Source organism: Salarias fasciatus, chromosome 1, assembly GCF_902148845.1.
Source record: "Salarias fasciatus chromosome 1, fSalaFa1.1, whole genome shotgun sequence".
Classification (NCBI taxonomy): domain Eukaryota; kingdom Metazoa; phylum Chordata; class Actinopteri; order Blenniiformes; family Blenniidae; genus Salarias; species Salarias fasciatus.
The window spans coordinates 3765806-3784132 of record NC_043745.1 but is presented as its reverse complement, the minus strand read 5'-3'; the positions used below and the strand labels follow the sequence as shown (position 1 = coordinate 3784132).

Sequence of the window (18327 nt, the reverse complement as noted above, 5' to 3'; positions counted from 1 at the left end):
AGGCTTTTTATGTGACCTGTCAATGGGGTTAAGAGGAGGAGATCGAGGAGGGAGGGGGGAATTAGAGAATGATAAAGTGGAGAAGAAGAAGAAGAAGAAGAAGAAGAAGAAGAAGAGATTCCTTCCTCGGCCGTGGTCTCACATGCTTTCGACGAGGCAAAGGTCATCTTCAAGCTGCCTTCTTTTTTTTAATTTCACAGACCGGAATCGAGCGGTTTAAAACAAAGCAGGCCTCACCCATCCACCAGCACCGGCTCCAGCACCCTGAGCCCGCGCTGCCCCCTCCACCCCCCACCCCCCACCCCCCACCTCCATCCACTGCCATCATTTGCATTCCCTGACTGGGAGCCCTGCCTCATTTCACAGGAATCCCACATTGACGGAGTCAGACAGCTGTCACCAGACGAGAGAGAGGGCGGGGGGGTAAACTTGGCACTCACCCTCCCCCCCTCGCTCCGACCCCTCCGTTAAGCACACACGTAAACAATCAAAGAGGAGAAACTTTCTTTCTCGCCACTGTAGAGGGTTCCTTTTATTTTTTGGTTGCTTGCATTTGCATGTGCATCTCAATGCCGCCGCCGCCGCCGCCGCCGCCGCCGCTCGGTAAACACACTCGCAGCGACTCATGACTGTGATGTTAATTCACGTCTGTCTTTCTGTTTCCGCCCCCTCTCCTCCCCCCCTCCTGCATGGTCCAGCCAGCGGAGACAGGAAAACGCCGTTGTGTTTTTGGGAGTCCGGTTACACCGCCGCATCGCTCAGAGCCACGGGAAACACGACTTTTAGAAAACACTCTCACGCTGTTATCATGGAAATGAGGGAAAATGCAACTTTTAGAAAACACTTGCGCAGCGTGCAAATCCTAATGTCGGTTGCCACGGATACAGGCTAACGCTAATGTCACTTTGTGTTCAGAGACACTGTTAACTAATGCTGTCAGTTTAAACTTCGCAATTCATTGATGGAGGGCTGTCAGTGATTTTTCTTTTTTTTTTAAATTGCGATGAATCACAGAATGAGGGTTAGGGTTAGAAATCGGCTCAAAGAAAAGAAACAGGAGAGAAAAGTCATGCTCCTGTCTTTGAGGCTTCATTGTCGAAATCAATTGTGGACATAGTTGTGATTAATTACCCAAAGCACATTATTTGATTGACAGCACTACAGTTAACGGAACTTGTTGATCACATCTCTCCAGGTGGAACTTTTCTAGAAGCGCTCTGATTCCGTTTCCATGGTAACGCAACTTTTCTGAAAAGCTGCCTCTCCGCTGTGTTAAGCAGTGTTCCTGCTCATGCTCAGTAGATGGACAGTCACAACAACGTTTTCCTCCAGACTGTCCACACGTTCTCCCTTTGTTAGCTTTTAAAGCGGTTCCAATATAAAAACAAGCAGCAGCTCCCACTTGTGGCCTGGCATGCAAACTGCATCGTTTCTAGTATTCCACGTTGCCGCGTGAAAACCACAGTTTTCCGGATTGAAAACAGAAAAACGACATGTTTTCAGGCCGAACGCAGGCGTTTAACTTCAGACCTGAAAAAGGTGCGTTCTGTGAGTCAGCTTCCTCGCCGTTCTCTTTCCACTCCTTCCTCTCAGTTTCAGCAGTGACACCAGAGGAGATAGCTTATTGATGTATTAAGAATATTAATATGCACGCAGCCTACCTGACAGTGTACGGCAGCCTTCTGTTGTGGAAAGATAAATATTATGTTTTAATTATAAAAACATAAAACAGAAAATGGGGAAGACAGACGAAGAAGAGGAAGAGGAGGAGGGTGTGTGTGTGTGTGTGTGTGTGTGTGTGTGTGTGTGTGTGTGTGTGTGCTTATTTCAGGGATGTTTTGGTAAAGATTTGGAGTTGCGGAGTGCGGATGGCATAATGCACTGCTGTTTACTGAAGAATGTGATGCCCTGTCATCTCTCGCCGTCTTTTTCTTCCCTCCACTCGACTCTCGCTCGGATTGCCCATGTCTTTTTTTTTTTTACTCCTTTTTTCCCTTTTTTCATCTTTTTTCCCCATGTCCTGGCTTCATAACCAAGCGGGGAATCCTAACGTGATCATTAAGACATAAAACGGGCTGATAAATGTTTCATAAGGACAAGGCTAGCCACTGATAGCCACCCAGGAATACTGAGGAGCGGAGCCACTTCCCTCCATCAAACACAGCCGTTTGGAATACAATTGAAATTTTTAAATATCTAAAAAGCCAAGGCTAATTCCCACCATGGGTAATATTTACAAATTGAGTCTGAGAGACGGGGTTGGGGGGAGAGAGGCAAGTGAGAGAGAGAGAGAGAGAGAGAGAGAGAGAGAGAGAGAAAGGAAATCAAATGAACTGCGAGGAAAAAGGAGAAAGAAGAACAGAGAAATAAATTGGCCTTTTATATTGTGCAAGCGTGTACAAAAATACTAAGTCTGCATTTATCCGAGACGTGTCAATCAGAGCCGCACACTGACAATTAGTGCATTTGAATAGAACTTTTATCATTTACCAGACACCAGAGTCCTGACCTACTGTACAAAAATACAGCTCGGGGGGAATGAATGTGCCTGGAACACAATGACTGTCTATTTAAGTTTGGTGACACATAAAAAATACAGATATGACAGGCCAGACTTCTCCAAATGAGCGGTGGTGGTGGAGGAGGGGGGGCTCAGGTTTTCTAACCACTGAGTTCTCTGATTATAGAGCGAGGAAGAATGGTGCGAGAGGAGGGAAGGAGCCGGCGAACGGATGTCAATTACAAAGACAAAGTCATTTGCCAGAGAAATAGAGAGAAGAAGAAAAAAAAAAAACACGGAGCTGTAATTCATTATTTTTTAATGCACACACTTTTACACGCATGTAGACGTTTTTACGGCGGCGCTGGCCTGGATTCAAAGTCTGGTCAGAGGAGGAACAACGCAGTAAACGAGGTACATATAACTTATTCTGGCCGTTCATCCCTGAATAACTGGATTAGACTCACTGCTTTAAAAGCAGGAGGGCTGAAAGAAGTTATTTAAATCTGCATCTGGTTAAAATTTTCTTCGTTTAAGTTTTTATATCTGTTTACTGACAGCCGGGATCAATCTGCTGGGTTTCCAGAGGTGGGCAGCAGGGGGCGCCACACAGCGGCAGTCAGGACTAATCTAATGAAAGTCTGACGCTTTCCTAACACGATTCATTTAGAGAAGAAAATATTATTAAAATTAAGAGGAAAGTAAAAAAAATCTATTTCTATTGAAATACACATGTTTAAAACATGTAAATAAAAGCTTTAGAGCACCACAGTAAAGGAAACGTTACAGTCATCTACATTTCCAGACTACAAAGCTATTTTCCTCCTCTCAAGGTTTTCCAGCGTGATTAGGCTTGATTTTAATAACAGAGCGTTATCAATGGATATCAATATGTAGAGATAATATTTTAAAGCTAATGCATGCACAGCTTGTGGAGAGCAGAGAAACAAAGCACTTCAATATGCACACAGAATTTCTTTTGAAGTCATCCGTGACCATTAACTTCAGGACGATCATCCAGGTGACGCAGGAACACTGCTTCTTTACGTTACTTTAACTGACCTTGTAATTTAACCAATAAATCACAGCATATTGAAAAACAAATTCTCAAACAGCTGAATTTCTTCCTGAGTGGCCCGGACTGGCAAAATAAGGACATAATAATCTCTAAATTTAAACGATGGAGCGTCAAGTCATCCTGGTTATCTGAGAAACTCTGTTTGGCCTCAGAGTGAGTTCAGGAGGTGTCCTCCGGAGTGGCTGGACTGCTGAGGCAGAGCCATCATCAGCTTTACATTTAAACTGTCAAGTTTTTCTTTGCTGCGGTGCAGAGAATACCTGATGAAAATGTCTGTTTTTACAAAACTAAATTCTTATTATGGAACATGACTAAAATCACAGCCCAACACGTACATTGAGGAGGTTTTTACTGCTGAAGCAGTGACTCCGCCCGGGCTGGGATTCAATTTATTACTAAGTTTCAAAAACTGGTTTTAGCATACTGAGGTAAATACTGCAAATAAGAGATAAAAATAACTGAAAAGATGTGAACACACTTGGGTCTGAATGATGCACCACTTTTCTGGAGATACGAAGCAGAAAAACAAAGACTGGTATCAGTACACCTGCTCAGCTGTGATTGATTTATGCTGGTATGAGAAAGCTTGACTCTAAGAATAGTAAAGTAATTCAACAATAGACTGTAAATGGAAGTAAATGATTGACTACTTCCTTTCCTTGATTGACCTACGTCTTTATTGTTTCCTCTTAAGGGAGCAGTGTTTAAGTCCCAGAGGAAGGCCTCCTCGGAGCGCCGGTCCGCCAGCAGAGTGCTGGCCTGCAGAGACTTTTACAGGATGACATTTAATGCTACGGCATGTTGTGGAGGAACGTTTCTGTGGGTAATGTGCTTACGGCGCCCGTCTTCCATTCTGTCCATTAGATATATCTACTTATCCTTTGCATGGTTGCAGAGGGGCTGGAGGAAATCCCAGGTGATGGAGCGTAGCTCAGACAGTTATACCAAGCACAAGGAATGATGGGAAATTCAGTCGGGACGGTGTTTCTCTTTAATCTCCATGATGTTTAGACTAATATCAGGTTATAACAGGACATTTGTGCGATCATTTATATTCATAGTCGTCTGGATCTTGTTCAGCCGGACTTTATGCCGGTGTTAATGACACAGTAATTACTCTGTAACAGTTTGTATGCATGTGTAATTACGCCCCCATTGTACAGTCGCAATTAGATGAATATCCACGCTTTATAACCTAAGGCGTCAAGTTGGCAAATCCAATTTCAATTTGTATGGAGCAAGCATTTTGCCTGCTTGTTTGAGCCGTGGTAAGACCAGGGATATGCAGGCTAATCCCTGCCATGTTAAACGCTAAAAAGAAAAAAAAATGTAGACATGGGGGATTCTCTGGAGAACGAGAGAGAGAGAGAGAGAGAGAGAGAGAGAGAGAGAGAGCCAGAGGGAGAGCATGGAGTCTTTTACAGCCAGGAGCAAAGAGGTGGGAGTGTTTTATTTTAAGGGGAAGGTGGCGGAGCTGCGAGGAGGACTCCTGCCGCTGTAGGCCGTACCACGCACGCCGCAAAGCCAATTTCATACGGCTCCAGCTACATTTAGCAGAAAAGAGCGACGCTATCGTGCAAAATGTGGATTTTCTATGGAGATTTATTTGCATGTAAGAGGGGAGTAAAAGGTTTCTCTTTGGGATGAGATAAACGCCGTTTGCATATACCTGTTGCTGAACGTCACTGTATTTTCCTCCGAACGGGTTTTCTGAAGCGCGATCATCACAGAAAACAATTACACCAAGTCAATTCAAGGATAACACGACAAACGGCAGACAGTGATGGGCACATGTGTAATTATCTTTTTTGTTTCCTGTTTTCTGTTTTTTTTAAAGAGGCTATCCTTAAAAGGAAGAAGCATGCTGAAGGTCAGCTGCAGAGCTGTGTTTAATAAGGAAGGTCTTTAGAGGACATCTCCCACAAAGGCCTTTGTTTTTTCTGCTCTCTTTCTTCCCCACTTCTCCTTTTTTTTTTTTGTTGTTTTTTTTTCTCGCTCGTTGCTTTTAAACAAGCGCCGTCTCACAGACAAAAGTGGCAGAGTTGACCTTCTTTCACAGTTGAGATGTTATTGTTGATTACTATAATTTAAGTTTAACTGAGAATTGCTGTGGGAAGGTGGCGAGGCATGAGGCTCGCTCCGGCGCAGGTAGAGCGGCAGAGAGACGAGCGCCAGGCTGAGATATTAAGATAAAAACAAAGGTACAGTAGCCACATCCTGCTCACGGCACAAGAGAGTGATATGCCACATACTATAAAGCATCCTCTCTCTCTCTCTCTCACACACACACACACACACACACACTCAACAAACATGCATGCAGCGGAGAAGCATGACACCTTTCTCCACATGAGACTCAGACACATTTTTCTCACACATCAAAGCTTCTAATTTGAGAGTCCCTGAGCTCCAAACGTGCTTCACATTGTGTAAGTTGTGAAAAGCAGCAAATCAAGTTCTTTTTTTTTTTCTTTTTTTTTTCTTTTTTTTTTTTTTTTTGCTACCCTTGATTAAAAAAACAGGAAGTGGCAAAACAAGCATTGTTAAGATTTCTTTCCTTTTCTAATTTTTTTTTTTTTGTGTGAAATCTGCTTATTCTCTAAAAGAACTGAAGAAAGAGAGAAGCTTTATCATTTTTAATTTCCTCTTTGATACAAATCCGTTTCCCTCCACAAGAAAATGTTTTTTTGTTTCTGAAAAGTTTCACGTTTAAACAATAAAGATTTGAAAATAATGTTTTTGCGGGCGCTGTTGGTTTTTCTTGTTGAAAGTCAGATTTTTTGCTCGAATCCGTTCTCGTGTACAGAGGGAGCATCAGGACCTCGTGGAAACCAGCACTCCTGCACTGTTGTATACTGAATGTATTTCTCTACGTATATTTCACTCTTTAATCCTGCCCTTCTTCTCCAAAGGTGCCGTCTTGAGGGCAGGATTTAACCACTCCACTCAGTCCAACGCCATCCTTTGTTCTTTCTTCCCATTTGGTCGTAAACACTATCAGTTTTATGACTTTTTTTTCTTGTATACAGCTTACAGTACCTCTGAAGTTGTTGAAATGCCACAAGCTGTAGCCATCAGATTCAAAGTGCTCAAGTCAAAGAGACAGAGAAGGAGAGCGAGAGAGAGAGAGAGAGAGAGAGAGAGAGAGAGAGAGAGAGAGAGAGAGAGAGAGAGAGAGAGATATGGAGGGAGAAACTTCCAGCATTAAAATTCAGAAGATAATTACATCCGCTACACCCCCACCCTGTTGAGAAAGTGTTATGTTTAATAGTCTCTATAAAGAAAATAGGTTTTTATCTCACTCTCATTTTCATTAATTCCTAATTGGGGTGGGGGGTTGTCTGTTATTATTTCTTAGATTAAAATAAACATAGCCTGTCCCATGTTCAAACCCATCACACTACACGGGCACGATAAGGACTTCATGCCTCTGTGAATAAATAAACAATTATGTCTCCACTGGTGGAATTAAGTTGCTTACAGCCTTAAGCTAAGCCACTCTGATTTATATTTATATTTATTTATATTTTTTTCTTTCTCAAAAGACTTAAAAGCACATCCTCACGCTTGCAAATGAAGTTCACTAATTTTTTTGACCTGCTTTATATGTATATCTTTAATTAGTGTCTTGTTTAGCTTAAACCGACTGATTATCGCGTATTCGTGACCTAATTACTGCGCACGCTTCTTAACGCCAGCACAGTGCCCTGAGGAGCAACCAAAAGTTACCTTTAAAAACTTGTGTAATCATTAGCAATGAGCCTCCCTTAATCCCTCTAAACATACACTTATCTAGCCCCAGCCGGCCTGTGTTTGCTGGGTAGGGAGGAAGGGAGGGGATTGGTTGTCTCCGACGTGTTTATTAAAGACATTTATTAATCACTGTGGTTAAAACGACTTCGTCCCTGCGCTCCTACTCTTTACTCGCGTTCCACAGGGACAACCTGCAAATGAGGAAGCGGTGATGGAGCCGGTCTCTTCCTCCTCTGTTCTCCGGAGTCGTTGACCTAATCCGAATGATTGCAAAACTAACACAACACTGCGGCGAGTGGGAGCCGTGTCCAACACGGAGTGGGAGCTGGGTGGTGGAACGTAAACCCTGATGCCACAGGATGTGTGACAGCATGTGCATCAAACGCATTTTAGTTCATGGGCCACAATAAAATGCATTTTTTTCCTCCTTTACTCGATGTCCATGAGTCAGTATGTGCGATCTTATCTACATTTTCTTGTGAGAGGCGAGAGATGCTGATATACTCCACACTGAATTGAACTGAATGCCTTTAACATACCCTTGGTTATTCAACTGGCTGGATGTGTGTGTTTAAAGTATCCCGTACAACCAAAGCACCATGAGGGTGTGTGAGGGTCTGTGTGTATTTGAGTTATGTGAGGAATGTATGACTCTGACTCATTTGTGATTATTTGGGGTTTTTTGTTCCCTTTTGAAGATAAACTCCCCCAGTGATATATACAGTGATATGCATGGGGATTTGTTGAGAAAACGAGGTAGGAATGTGGTTTCAATGTACTCTTCGGTATTCCTACCTGAGGATGGCGAGGAGGGATGCGGGCTGTCATCCTGGATGCTTCCTGTCTGCGAGTGTCCGCCGCCTGCTCCGCTCTCTTCTGTCACGTTGGATGAACCCGGAGTGGTGGAACGGCTGATGGACTGAGACTCGGGGTCACTGGCTGACCCGCGGCGCTCATCGAGCTGAAGCGCTTCTTCAATGCTTCTTCTGTCTTTACCGTGGATTCTTGAGTGGACGACCATTTGATGGTAGGTTCTGAAGACCCGCCCGCAGTCGGGACACTCGGAAGGTTTCTCCTTCAGGCTAGACAGATTGGAAAGGCTGTAGTCGATGTTTGGGTTACCCAAGCCAGCCAGAGCTCCAGGAGCATCAGCACCGCCGTGGTGAGCCAATAAGTCACGATGACTGTCATAGCCTCTTCCATCTTCCTTCATGGACATCAAGGCTCCGCCAGACACCTTGGATCCCTGCAAAGCCTCAGAGAGCTGCTTCTGCTTTGAGCTATCATTAGAAGCAATCAGGGAGTAGTCTTGTTTATCTTTCGAGTAGGAGTTCAAGGCCCCTGCACCACCCATCTCATCTTCCTGCCCTGTGGGTATATGGTGTGGGTGCTGCTGTTGATCCTTGGGCATGAAAGCCCGGTCCATAGCCATTCCACGAGCCATTATCTGCCAGGCTTGGTAGCTATTGAGGGAGTCCATCTCTGCAACTTTTGCCGCTGCCTGGAGGCGCTCCATACAGCTTGACTTGAGTGGTGGCACAAGGTTGAGACAACCAAGGAGTGACCGTTTCTCGTTTTCACCGAGAGCATGTCCCATTCCGCCTGCCATCGGTCCCAGAAGCTTACCCAACATCTCCTTTTCCTTCATGGCTATGCCTGCCTTAGCCAGCATCTGGTGCTGCTCACTCAGACCCTGCTTGTCTGGTGAAAGGAAGCCTCCCTGGAGACAGGAGATGTAGCGGGAATAAAGGTTAGCGTGAGCTTCCTGGGCAAGGTTGCTCATGCTGTTGACGGCAGCTATGTCTTGCTCACTGGGCTGGGGCGGCTTGCTCTTGATGGCCAGTTTGTTTAGGTGCACCTTCATATGGTTCTTTAGGAACCAGGGTTCTTTAAAGCGACGGCCACAGATTTGGCAGCAGTGCTCGAACGAGTCCTTGTGCTTTCGCATGTGACCCTTGAGGAACCAAGCCTGGCTGAACACCTGGCCGCACACGTCACAACGAAACTCGGTGGCCGTCTGCACACCTCCACCTCCACCACCTCCTGTGCCCTGGGTTGTTTCAGCTGTGATGTGGGCCTTCTCCACATGACTTATCAGCTCTTCTTCGTGGGAGGCTGCAAACTCACAGAGAGTACATTTGTAGGGCTTGTGAAGTATGCGGATGTGGCGGTCCAGCTCCTCACGCTTCTTGAACTTTCCTTTGCAGAAGGTACAACGGAAGCCTGTAGTCGGATTCATGGACTGCTCATCTTGGGCGCCGGCCGGCTTGGGTGAAGAGGAAGGCTGGGACAATGTCTCCGGAGTGGCAAGGCCTGATGGGGGTGGTGGACCGCAGGCTGAGGCTAATGGCTGCTGAAGGGTGTTGGAGCTGCTATTGAGGCTCAGATGTGGTGTTTGGGGGGGTGGGAGGAGACTTCCACTGCCTCTCATCTGCTTGTCCCTCAGGATGGCCCTCTCTTCAAGCTCATGCAACAGCCGGTTTTCCTCTCGGACGCGCCCGCGACCTTTGCCGAGATTTCCTAGCTTGTGGGTGCGGAGATGGATCTTCAGGTTGCCTTTCTGGGCTGCTCTGTGGTCACAGTAGGGGCACTTGAATGGCTTCTCTCCTGTGTGCGTGCGCATGTGGAGCGACAGGATGCTGTTAAAGCGAAAGCGCTTGCCGCACAACGGACAGGGATATTTTCTGTTCTTGCGAGCATCGTCTTCGATATCATTCATCTGGGACATGATGCCCAAGTTCTGCCCGTTGAGAAACTGCTGCAAGTCAACGCGCCCGTTCAACCCACTCAGCGCCCCTGCATCGATGTCTCGATTGAGCTGATTGGCCAGCAGGGCCATTTGACTGCTGATGGGCTGGCTGGCCAGGGCTGCGTGGTGCGTCTTCTCATCCAACGGCGTGGCGGCCTTCTCTTCGGGGATTTGCTGCGGGCGATGTAGGTCGGGAAACGCGTGTCCTAGCTGGGCGGTGAGCTGGTGAAGCTTCTGACTTATCGGGTAGCGTCCATTTAACACTGCACTGCTCAGATGGGCATCGGCGTCAGGCACCACTGACGACACACCAAGACATAAACTCGAGTCCTCCATCCTGTGAAATCAGAGAGAAGGAAAAAAAAACAGGTAAGAAATTACTGAGGTAAACAAAAGGTTGAAGGGTTGAACATTATCGGGGTGCCGATTAAAAACATGAACATTAAAAGCTTGTTTACACGACAATGGTTTCAAGTGAAAACGCAAAGCATTTGTTGCATTTTCGGTGTTTCTTCACTCGACATTGGGGAGTGGAGCCACTGAAAATGTAATTTTCTGAGAGCAACTCTCAAGGGGGGACTTTCAGAAAATGCTTGGCTTCCATCTCGGTGGAAATACAGGAAAATAACCCTTTCTGACAACTCGAATGTTCTCGTCCTCAAATTGCTAATGTTTGTTGTGTATTGTTTTTAAACAACAGCACCCACTAGTGGCCCATCATGGACACTACATTGATGTGTTTTCACTTGAAAAGTTGTGCAAATGGGACCTAAGAATACAGCATCTACATATTTTTGCAGTCCCGTGGTAAATCACATGATATAAAGAAATAAAAATGATTGTCTTTGATGTACAGACACGAAATGTCGCCACCAAGGACCCGGAGAGATGCCGTGAGCCCTTAGAACTTTTTCAAAATGTAAAACCATTTTGGATGAAATAATTACTCTGTAAACACAGTGAGCAGTGTATAATTAAGCTACTTGTGCCCATCCTATCAGAATTCCTCCAATTACACGCCTTAATGAAATGGAGCAACTGCATTGTCGGGAAGGCACCGCAATACTACAATTATGATATTAACAATAGCACTTAAAACCAAGGGGTTACTCCAGTAAACACAACATCCTTATCTCGGTGCCACGACACTTGTCTTGGCGCAATATTCCATTAAAGAGCCATATTACATTTGATGTGAATCACTTTGCTCTCCTCCTGCTTATGTCTACCCCCCCCCCCCCCCCCCCCCCCACCACACACACACACACACACACACACACACACACACACACACACTCACCCACCCCCCCACAGCCATCACTCAGTTCCCTCTCTTGCTTCTAACTCTCCTGTTTCCAGGAAGGGAAGAAAAGAAAAACAACAGTTCAAATAACAGCCGGCTGTGATGAAAGGGGTTTGTGATGCATTCAAAATTTCATCAGGTGATTCACGACTACAAAAAAAAATCTAAATAAATAAAAAAGGCAGAGGAAAGCAAACGTGATTGGACGTAGGAGGGCTACAGGCCCAGACTGTACTTCTACTGAGATATATCACACAGCTTTCAGACCATCGTGCCGTACCGTCGCCGAGAATATTTTCATTCCATATGTGTGACATCAGTGGTTAAATAATTAAAAAAATGGGAATAACATTGGTTTTAATGCTGATCCATCTGTTCTCCAGATGGAGAGGTATAAACATCTATCTGCGCACTTTCCTGCCTGCTTGCAGGGGTCAAACCCTCAGAAACAATAATCGTGGTTCTGCTTTGGTCAACAAAATATTGTATAATATCTCATTAAGCTGATTAGTATGCTGCCTGGAAACAGTGGCAGCCACTGGGCTATAATGTATGATTGCAATCATCAAAAAAATGCCTTTCATGGCGAGGCCTGTAGAGGAGTAGCGTTAGGTGAGTTCGCTGGTATCAGATTGGAAATCTTCGAGAAGCATTCTGGCAGCGACGAGGCACACCCACAATAAATATGTGCACACATGTTCAGTCTCCACTTTATAAGGCATGAAGGGCATCTGAGAGTCTGTCCTTCTTCTTCATCTCCCTCCATTTGTTTTCTTGTTTACTTGACAATTTTCTCCCTTTCTCTCGTCAGTGGGAGGTCAGTGGACATAAGGGGCGCCTGTTCTTGTCGCCACTGGCCCCTCCAACACACTGTCCAAGCTGGATTCTTATCTCCTGGACATGAATCAGACTCTGTGACCAGTCTCCAACTTGTGCGTGGAGGAATGCGACACTTGTGGGTTGCCTTTTGTGTTCCATTTATTTCTCCCCGCAAGTATCGTAAAGCGATTCTGGCGAATTCGTCAGGAGCATAATGGGCGTGCTATGTCCGGCGATCGGGGCGACGGGCCTCCGTCAGAGCCTCCTTCTAACTGCAACACATCTCATGACTGTGCTCTCGTGATTTCAACAATACACTGCTCACACTATTTTAAAAGCTTATACATATTTAGAATCGGATGCCCGTCCAACAAACGCTCGCTCCTCACAGATGTGATAGCATTCAACAGAGGAATGAAAAGCCCTTCTGACTGTCTAAGATTCACTGCCAAGAAGCCATGATAAAACACGGCAATAGTCTACCGCACATAAATTCCTTGTTTTTCTGTGGTTCATATGTATATAGGAGAGATATATTCTTGTCATATATACACACATTTATTACGAGAATTGAGAATTACTGTGCGAGATCAAAGTTACAACTTTTGTTCGCCTGCTTTAAAAGACTTAGGTTTTAAATTGTATTTATGTGACACCCCGGCTTCCATCAGCAGCCGTGCATATATTGGAGCAGACCTTATTTGAATGGGCCCTTTTTTACAGAAGCGGCTGCCTTTTGGAATAGAAATCTGTGATTTAAACTAGGCTGATGAGCTGTTGCTCATTTGGGGAGATAGCAGCTTGCCCTTTTCTTCAATTTGATTTCTGCCTTTATCTTTAACATATAACAAAGGCAGATAGACAATGGAATAATGTGAAATGAACTGACGAATCCAGTTTGTGTTTTTTATAAACGTATCCTGGCTGACGAGCGTATGCAAATGAGGCACATTAATATGCCTGCCTTGCTCCCGAGTCATTTTATATTTTTTCCCCTGATTAAAAAGGACATTTCTTATGTGACATCCCCCCTCTGCTCACATCAATACACACATGCGAGGGAATTTGAGGGTGTCGTACAAGTGCGAACACATAGACACACAGCGGAGCAACACAACCCTTTCACTACAGACAACAATTCAATATGCGAATGCCCTCTAAAAGACACGGTGAGCATGTCGAGGCTCCGTTTTATCAAGCGGCTGCCCACAGAATTCACATCAACAGCTCTTTTCACCATACAGCGGCTCCCGCTCGCGCACAAAGCGCACCACAACCGCACCATGTTAAAGCAGATCAAGTTTTGTTTCATCTTACCAGTCATTTCAAAGGAACATTTGTTTCTCCCCTTTCTCTGCTGCCGCTGTGTCGACGCAGTTACCAGACAAGAGATGCACCTACAGCCGTTAGTCTAACCTGTACGGCCTTATCATTTCCTGGCATGTGCAGCAGAGCAGCCTCATTAAACCTACTGGCTCCTCTGTTACCTTAAAAAGAGAGAGAGAGAGAGAGACAGAGAGAGAGAGAAACCACAAAGACTTCCTTCAGCGTTTTCTCACGACGGTTCACTTGTTGTCTTTATAGTTTGTGGTTTAATATTCAGCGAAGCACCACGTGCGCCCCGTAAACACGTCGCACAGCCCGTGCACATTCACACAGAAAAGCGATTTCTCTTCAATCCTCAGCTTAATTATAAGTGGTATCTGGAACACAATGGAAGTATATTTCAGTCACCATTTTCAATGTGCTGGGTTCATTTCGGTCTTATCAAAAGTAGCATGCATCGTAAATGCATGCGGGATTTAAATGTGCTCCCCTCTAATTGTAACCATATAAATTATAGAACATGAAAGGCGGTTTCAATATTTGCTACCTATTGTGCATTTGTATTAAAATAAATGATTTCAAAGACAATCCACTGGGGTGCTGTCATAAAAAAACTTTCCTCTGACATTTAAGGCCACTTTTTTTTTTCCTTTTTTTTTTTTTGGTGGGGGGGGGTGGCGAAGAGTGGTGGAGAATCGAAAAGCCATTACTTGGACTTTACTTTGTTATTTTGTCATGTATCGACACGAAACCCATCGACTAATCACAATGCAATACCTCATTAAGTCCTAATGAACAAATTCATTGCATTAAACAAATCAATCATTATTCACAATGCACTGAATTCAATCATATTTGCACCAAATCATTAATGAGACGAGGGATGGGCTTGGCGGGGTTGGCGGGGTTGGTGGGGGTTGGCGGTGACGGCGTTCTGATGCCGGAGACTTCCCATATGCTACAAGCGCGAGACAGTTGAAGGCAGGGCCATCCGGGTTCATGAAAGAAGCCTTGAAGTATGTTTTCAAAGTACAAATAGAGCTTCCTCATCATTTTCAAAGATCAATTACCTCTTGGCAAAATATGGTTTAGTTAGCATTAATGCTTTGGTAGGTAGAACACACCAGATATGAGCTCCTTCCCCGCTTGTGTTTTGTTCAATTGCAGGTGGTCTTTGCAAGATGCCTAATTAATCCAATAAAAAAGAGCTGCCTTGTTTTCCTTCCTCTCTCCCGCACTTTGACTTCGCTGCATTATTACTTTCTGTAATGAGGCGAAAACACTCAGTACTGAGCTGCACATGGAAAACAGTCACACGGCACCTGCCAGATTCAATCCCAACTTCATCCTGTGCCTCCAGCCTCTTGATCAAAACTCATAACTCGGCACTATCAAAGAGACGGGGTGGGGGGTGGGGGGGCTGGGCTGGGCTGGGCTGCGGCATTCAGAGAGGGGGAAGTCAGAGAGTACACCTGGTCAAGGTCGGAGCGGATCCACATAAGACGAGTCGCCACTGCAACATCTAAAATTCAACGTCTACAATGAAGCATGGGAAATAATGGAGTGTATCATCTTCCAGTGGCTCACTGGGGCAGAGTTTCCTGGCGATGAAAACAGCCTGAACTCTGACTGGCTGGGTAAAAACACCAATCACGCCCCAATGGTCCCCACCGGGGGGGCTGGACTTCCTTATGGAGGCACCGGGGGGTCGAGGGCCTCTGAGGCTCGTCACAATCACATGGTTTAGAAGGAAAACTGAATAAGACTCTTTCTGGAATCTAGAATACACCTGTTAGATCAGGGCTGTTAAACATAAGGCCTATGGGCCAAAACTGGGTCACAAGAGGCCCCAATCCAGACAAATCAACAAGCAAATGACAAAACTTCAAAAGAAAATATGAATTCTTTCACACACATTTCTGAAGAGTAGCGGAGCTGAGACATCAGTGGCGCTGCCATGAAAGCGAGTCAACTTTACTGTAACGTCAGTCAGATTCTGGAGTCCTCAGGGCTTTGAGGGGATATTCTGTTGCATTGGAAACGCTCCCCCAAAAAAGAAGCAGCTCCCTAAGGTAAGGACAGTTAGTAGAGTAGAAGAGAGTTGAGCAGACAGCGTCTCTGGAACTGCAGCTTTCGCTGAGAAAAGGAATGATAAAAAACTCCAAACACATTAAATGTGTGGTTCAGTTCAGCGGCTCTTTGGTGGAGCAGCAGGAATCACACGATCTGAGGCTGGAACAGGTCTGCACGTCAGGAGAAACCAGAAAGAAGCTTTCAAAGACCTGGTAAACTGATTGTTGCCGCTCTCTCTCTCTCTCTCTCTCTCTCTCTCTTTTTTGAATGGTTCTGCTTTTCTTGGGTTGATAGTAGTGCCAGCTTTCTTGGAGGAAGTCTGCAGGGTTTGGGGGGTTGGGGGGCTGTTGGGCTGTTGGGAGCCTCTGATCTACACTATTATAGACTGATTTGTGGCTTTTTAATTCGACACCTCTCGAAACACAGCGCTGGTGAAACAAAGAGGCTTTTTTTTATGTACACCAACACAGAATATTTAACAATTAAAAAGTTGCGATGGGTGGATTTGCATAACCCCCCCAACTCTACTCCAATTTAATACCAAGGAAATCACAGCGAGGGAGCCGGGCCGAGACACACTCAATAGATCTGTGACAAATGTGAATGAACAGGAGTCTGTGCCTTGCCCTCTTTCTCTGGCACAATATGTCATTGAGGGGCTGTTTAAGAGGTCCTGTCAACAGGTAGTTCAACTTTCAGCTCATCCCCGCTGATCAGTGGGAGCCCTCCTGACAGCGAGAAAAGAAAGACACCGGGAGGGGAGCGGGAGGGAGAGAAAGAAAAATGTTGTGGGTCTTTTTATCCGTCCATCGCTCTGACAGCCTTGCAGGGGATGCCATGGGAGGAAGATCAATGCGGGACAAGCGGATTCCCACAGTTCATTGTTCCGGGGCCAGCCAAATCATCTTCCCAAGACGGCCGGGAGCTCAAAGCTTCCCTTTATGATAACCATCCCTGGTATTATTCCCACTATGATGATGATGACCTGCAGATGTCTCTGTCTCTATGTGTGTGTGTGAGTGTGTGTGTGAGTGTGTGTGTGTACATCTGTGAACACCTCTCCCCTCCTGAGCGCTCAACAATAGAGGTCACAGTGGCACGGCCAGACCCCTGCAGCAGCGAATAAAGAGGAGCCGTGAGCACAGGATTAACAGTGTCAAACATTTGTTAAGCAGCCTGTCTCAGTGCTGTGTGCCGCAACATTACGGGAGAGAAAGGCGCAAAATAAAGAGAAATGACAGTAATTGACACAATATTGTTAGATTACTTGACGTGGCTGAAACTGGACTGCAGACGCCGCGTGAACCGGGCGTTAAAACTGGAAGCAGCGCAGCTTTTTCTGCAGGCGGTGCAAATAAAGACCGGGCATGATGTTTCTCTTAATTCTTTACAAAGACCGAGAGGCGACATGCTGCTGTTTCTCTCATAGACATACACAATATTCATGCTAGTGAGTCGTTTTGTATGAATTGTTAGGAATTCTGGACAATTTCAAGCAGTTGACCTTAAGTTTGTGTACTTAAGCTTTTTCATTTACTTATCTAGTTTAGATTGGTCAGAAAAACAAGACATAAAACACAAAGCGCCGTGTTTTCAGGAGACCTGCAGCCATCTGAATTCAGAATGAGACGATGGCTGAGATGTTAAGATTAGAGAACGCCAGAGAATGGAACATGTCGATGGGAAAGCCCCACAAAAATAGCACCCTGAGAGAGAGAGAGTGTGTGTGTGTGTGTGTGTGTGTGTGTGTGTATACGACAGGCATAAAGCAGACAAAGAGTGAGATGGAGTGCTGTAAGCTCTGACAGATACAGTGCGGTCATTGTCTCTCAGACCTCTTTCTTCCCGCAGTCTACCCAAGCCCCATCACTTCACACTGCCATGTTTGTTGTCTGACACACACACACACACACACACACACACACACACACACACACACACACACACACGGTCACAGTGCGTTCAGAGTGTGTCCATCTGAACGCGCCCCGCTTCGGGGGAAAGGCTCATATTTTGATGCGCGCTCCGTGAACGTTGTGACAAAGGATCTTTCTTTTTCTGCACTTACTCTGCAAACACCTGGAAGTGTGTGAGAAAAGGTGTGATTGTCTGACGTCTTTTCGCCTGTCAGTTCATCCATTTCCCCGGCGGTCACACCTGCCACCTCGTCTGTTCCGCGGAGCTTCAGGTAGAGCCGCCGTGCGCAGCAGCAACTCCGCCTCAACCAGACGGCTACGCCGCTGATCACCTGCTGTCTCCGCTCAGGGCCCACGGTTCGATCCCCGGCCTCTGACCCACCCATCACACTGCCAGATATTAGTTTATCTGTTTTTAATCAGTGAAGAGCCTCAACCTAAACTGAGGATTATTTGCGCTGTTTAATCCTCTGCAGAAGCTCCACTAAAGCAGGACGTCTGAACACAGTTAAAAGCTTCAGACTCACATCAAACACTTCATAAATCACCACAATAAAAACCACTTAAACTGAAACTCAATGCTGACTATGGAGTTATCACTATTAAAAACAACATTATTGATATTCAAAAAAGTTTCTCAACAGAAGAGCAACATTCTATTCTATTCTATAAGTTCTTCTTGTGGAACACCATCAAAAATTGATAGTTTTGTCACTTTTAGCATGGCTGCTATCATTAAATTAAATAATATTCAGCATTTGGTAAAAAAAAAAATGAAAAAAATAATTCAATCTAAGAGTGAGAATATTT

At 45.3% G+C, this 18327-nt stretch overlaps 1 protein-coding gene across 6 annotated transcripts in view; it reads right to left on the bottom strand.

Annotated features, from left to right (window-relative positions):
• znf536 (zinc finger protein 536) overlaps positions 1 to 18327 on the bottom strand; it is a 230425-nt gene that overhangs the window by 104481 nt on the left and 107617 nt on the right. For 5 of the 6 annotated variants that reach the window (XM_030090211.1, XM_030090202.1, XM_030090218.1 and 2 more), the window contains one exon: positions 8127 to 10417. In XM_030090211.1, coding sequence (XP_029946071.1) covers positions 8127 to 10416 — 2290 coding nt within the window. In that variant the 5' untranslated portion in view covers position 10417. Of the gene's footprint in view, positions 1 to 8126; positions 10418 to 13519; positions 13659 to 18327 lie in introns of those variants that run through there. The other variant, XM_030090223.1, reaches the window with a different exon arrangement.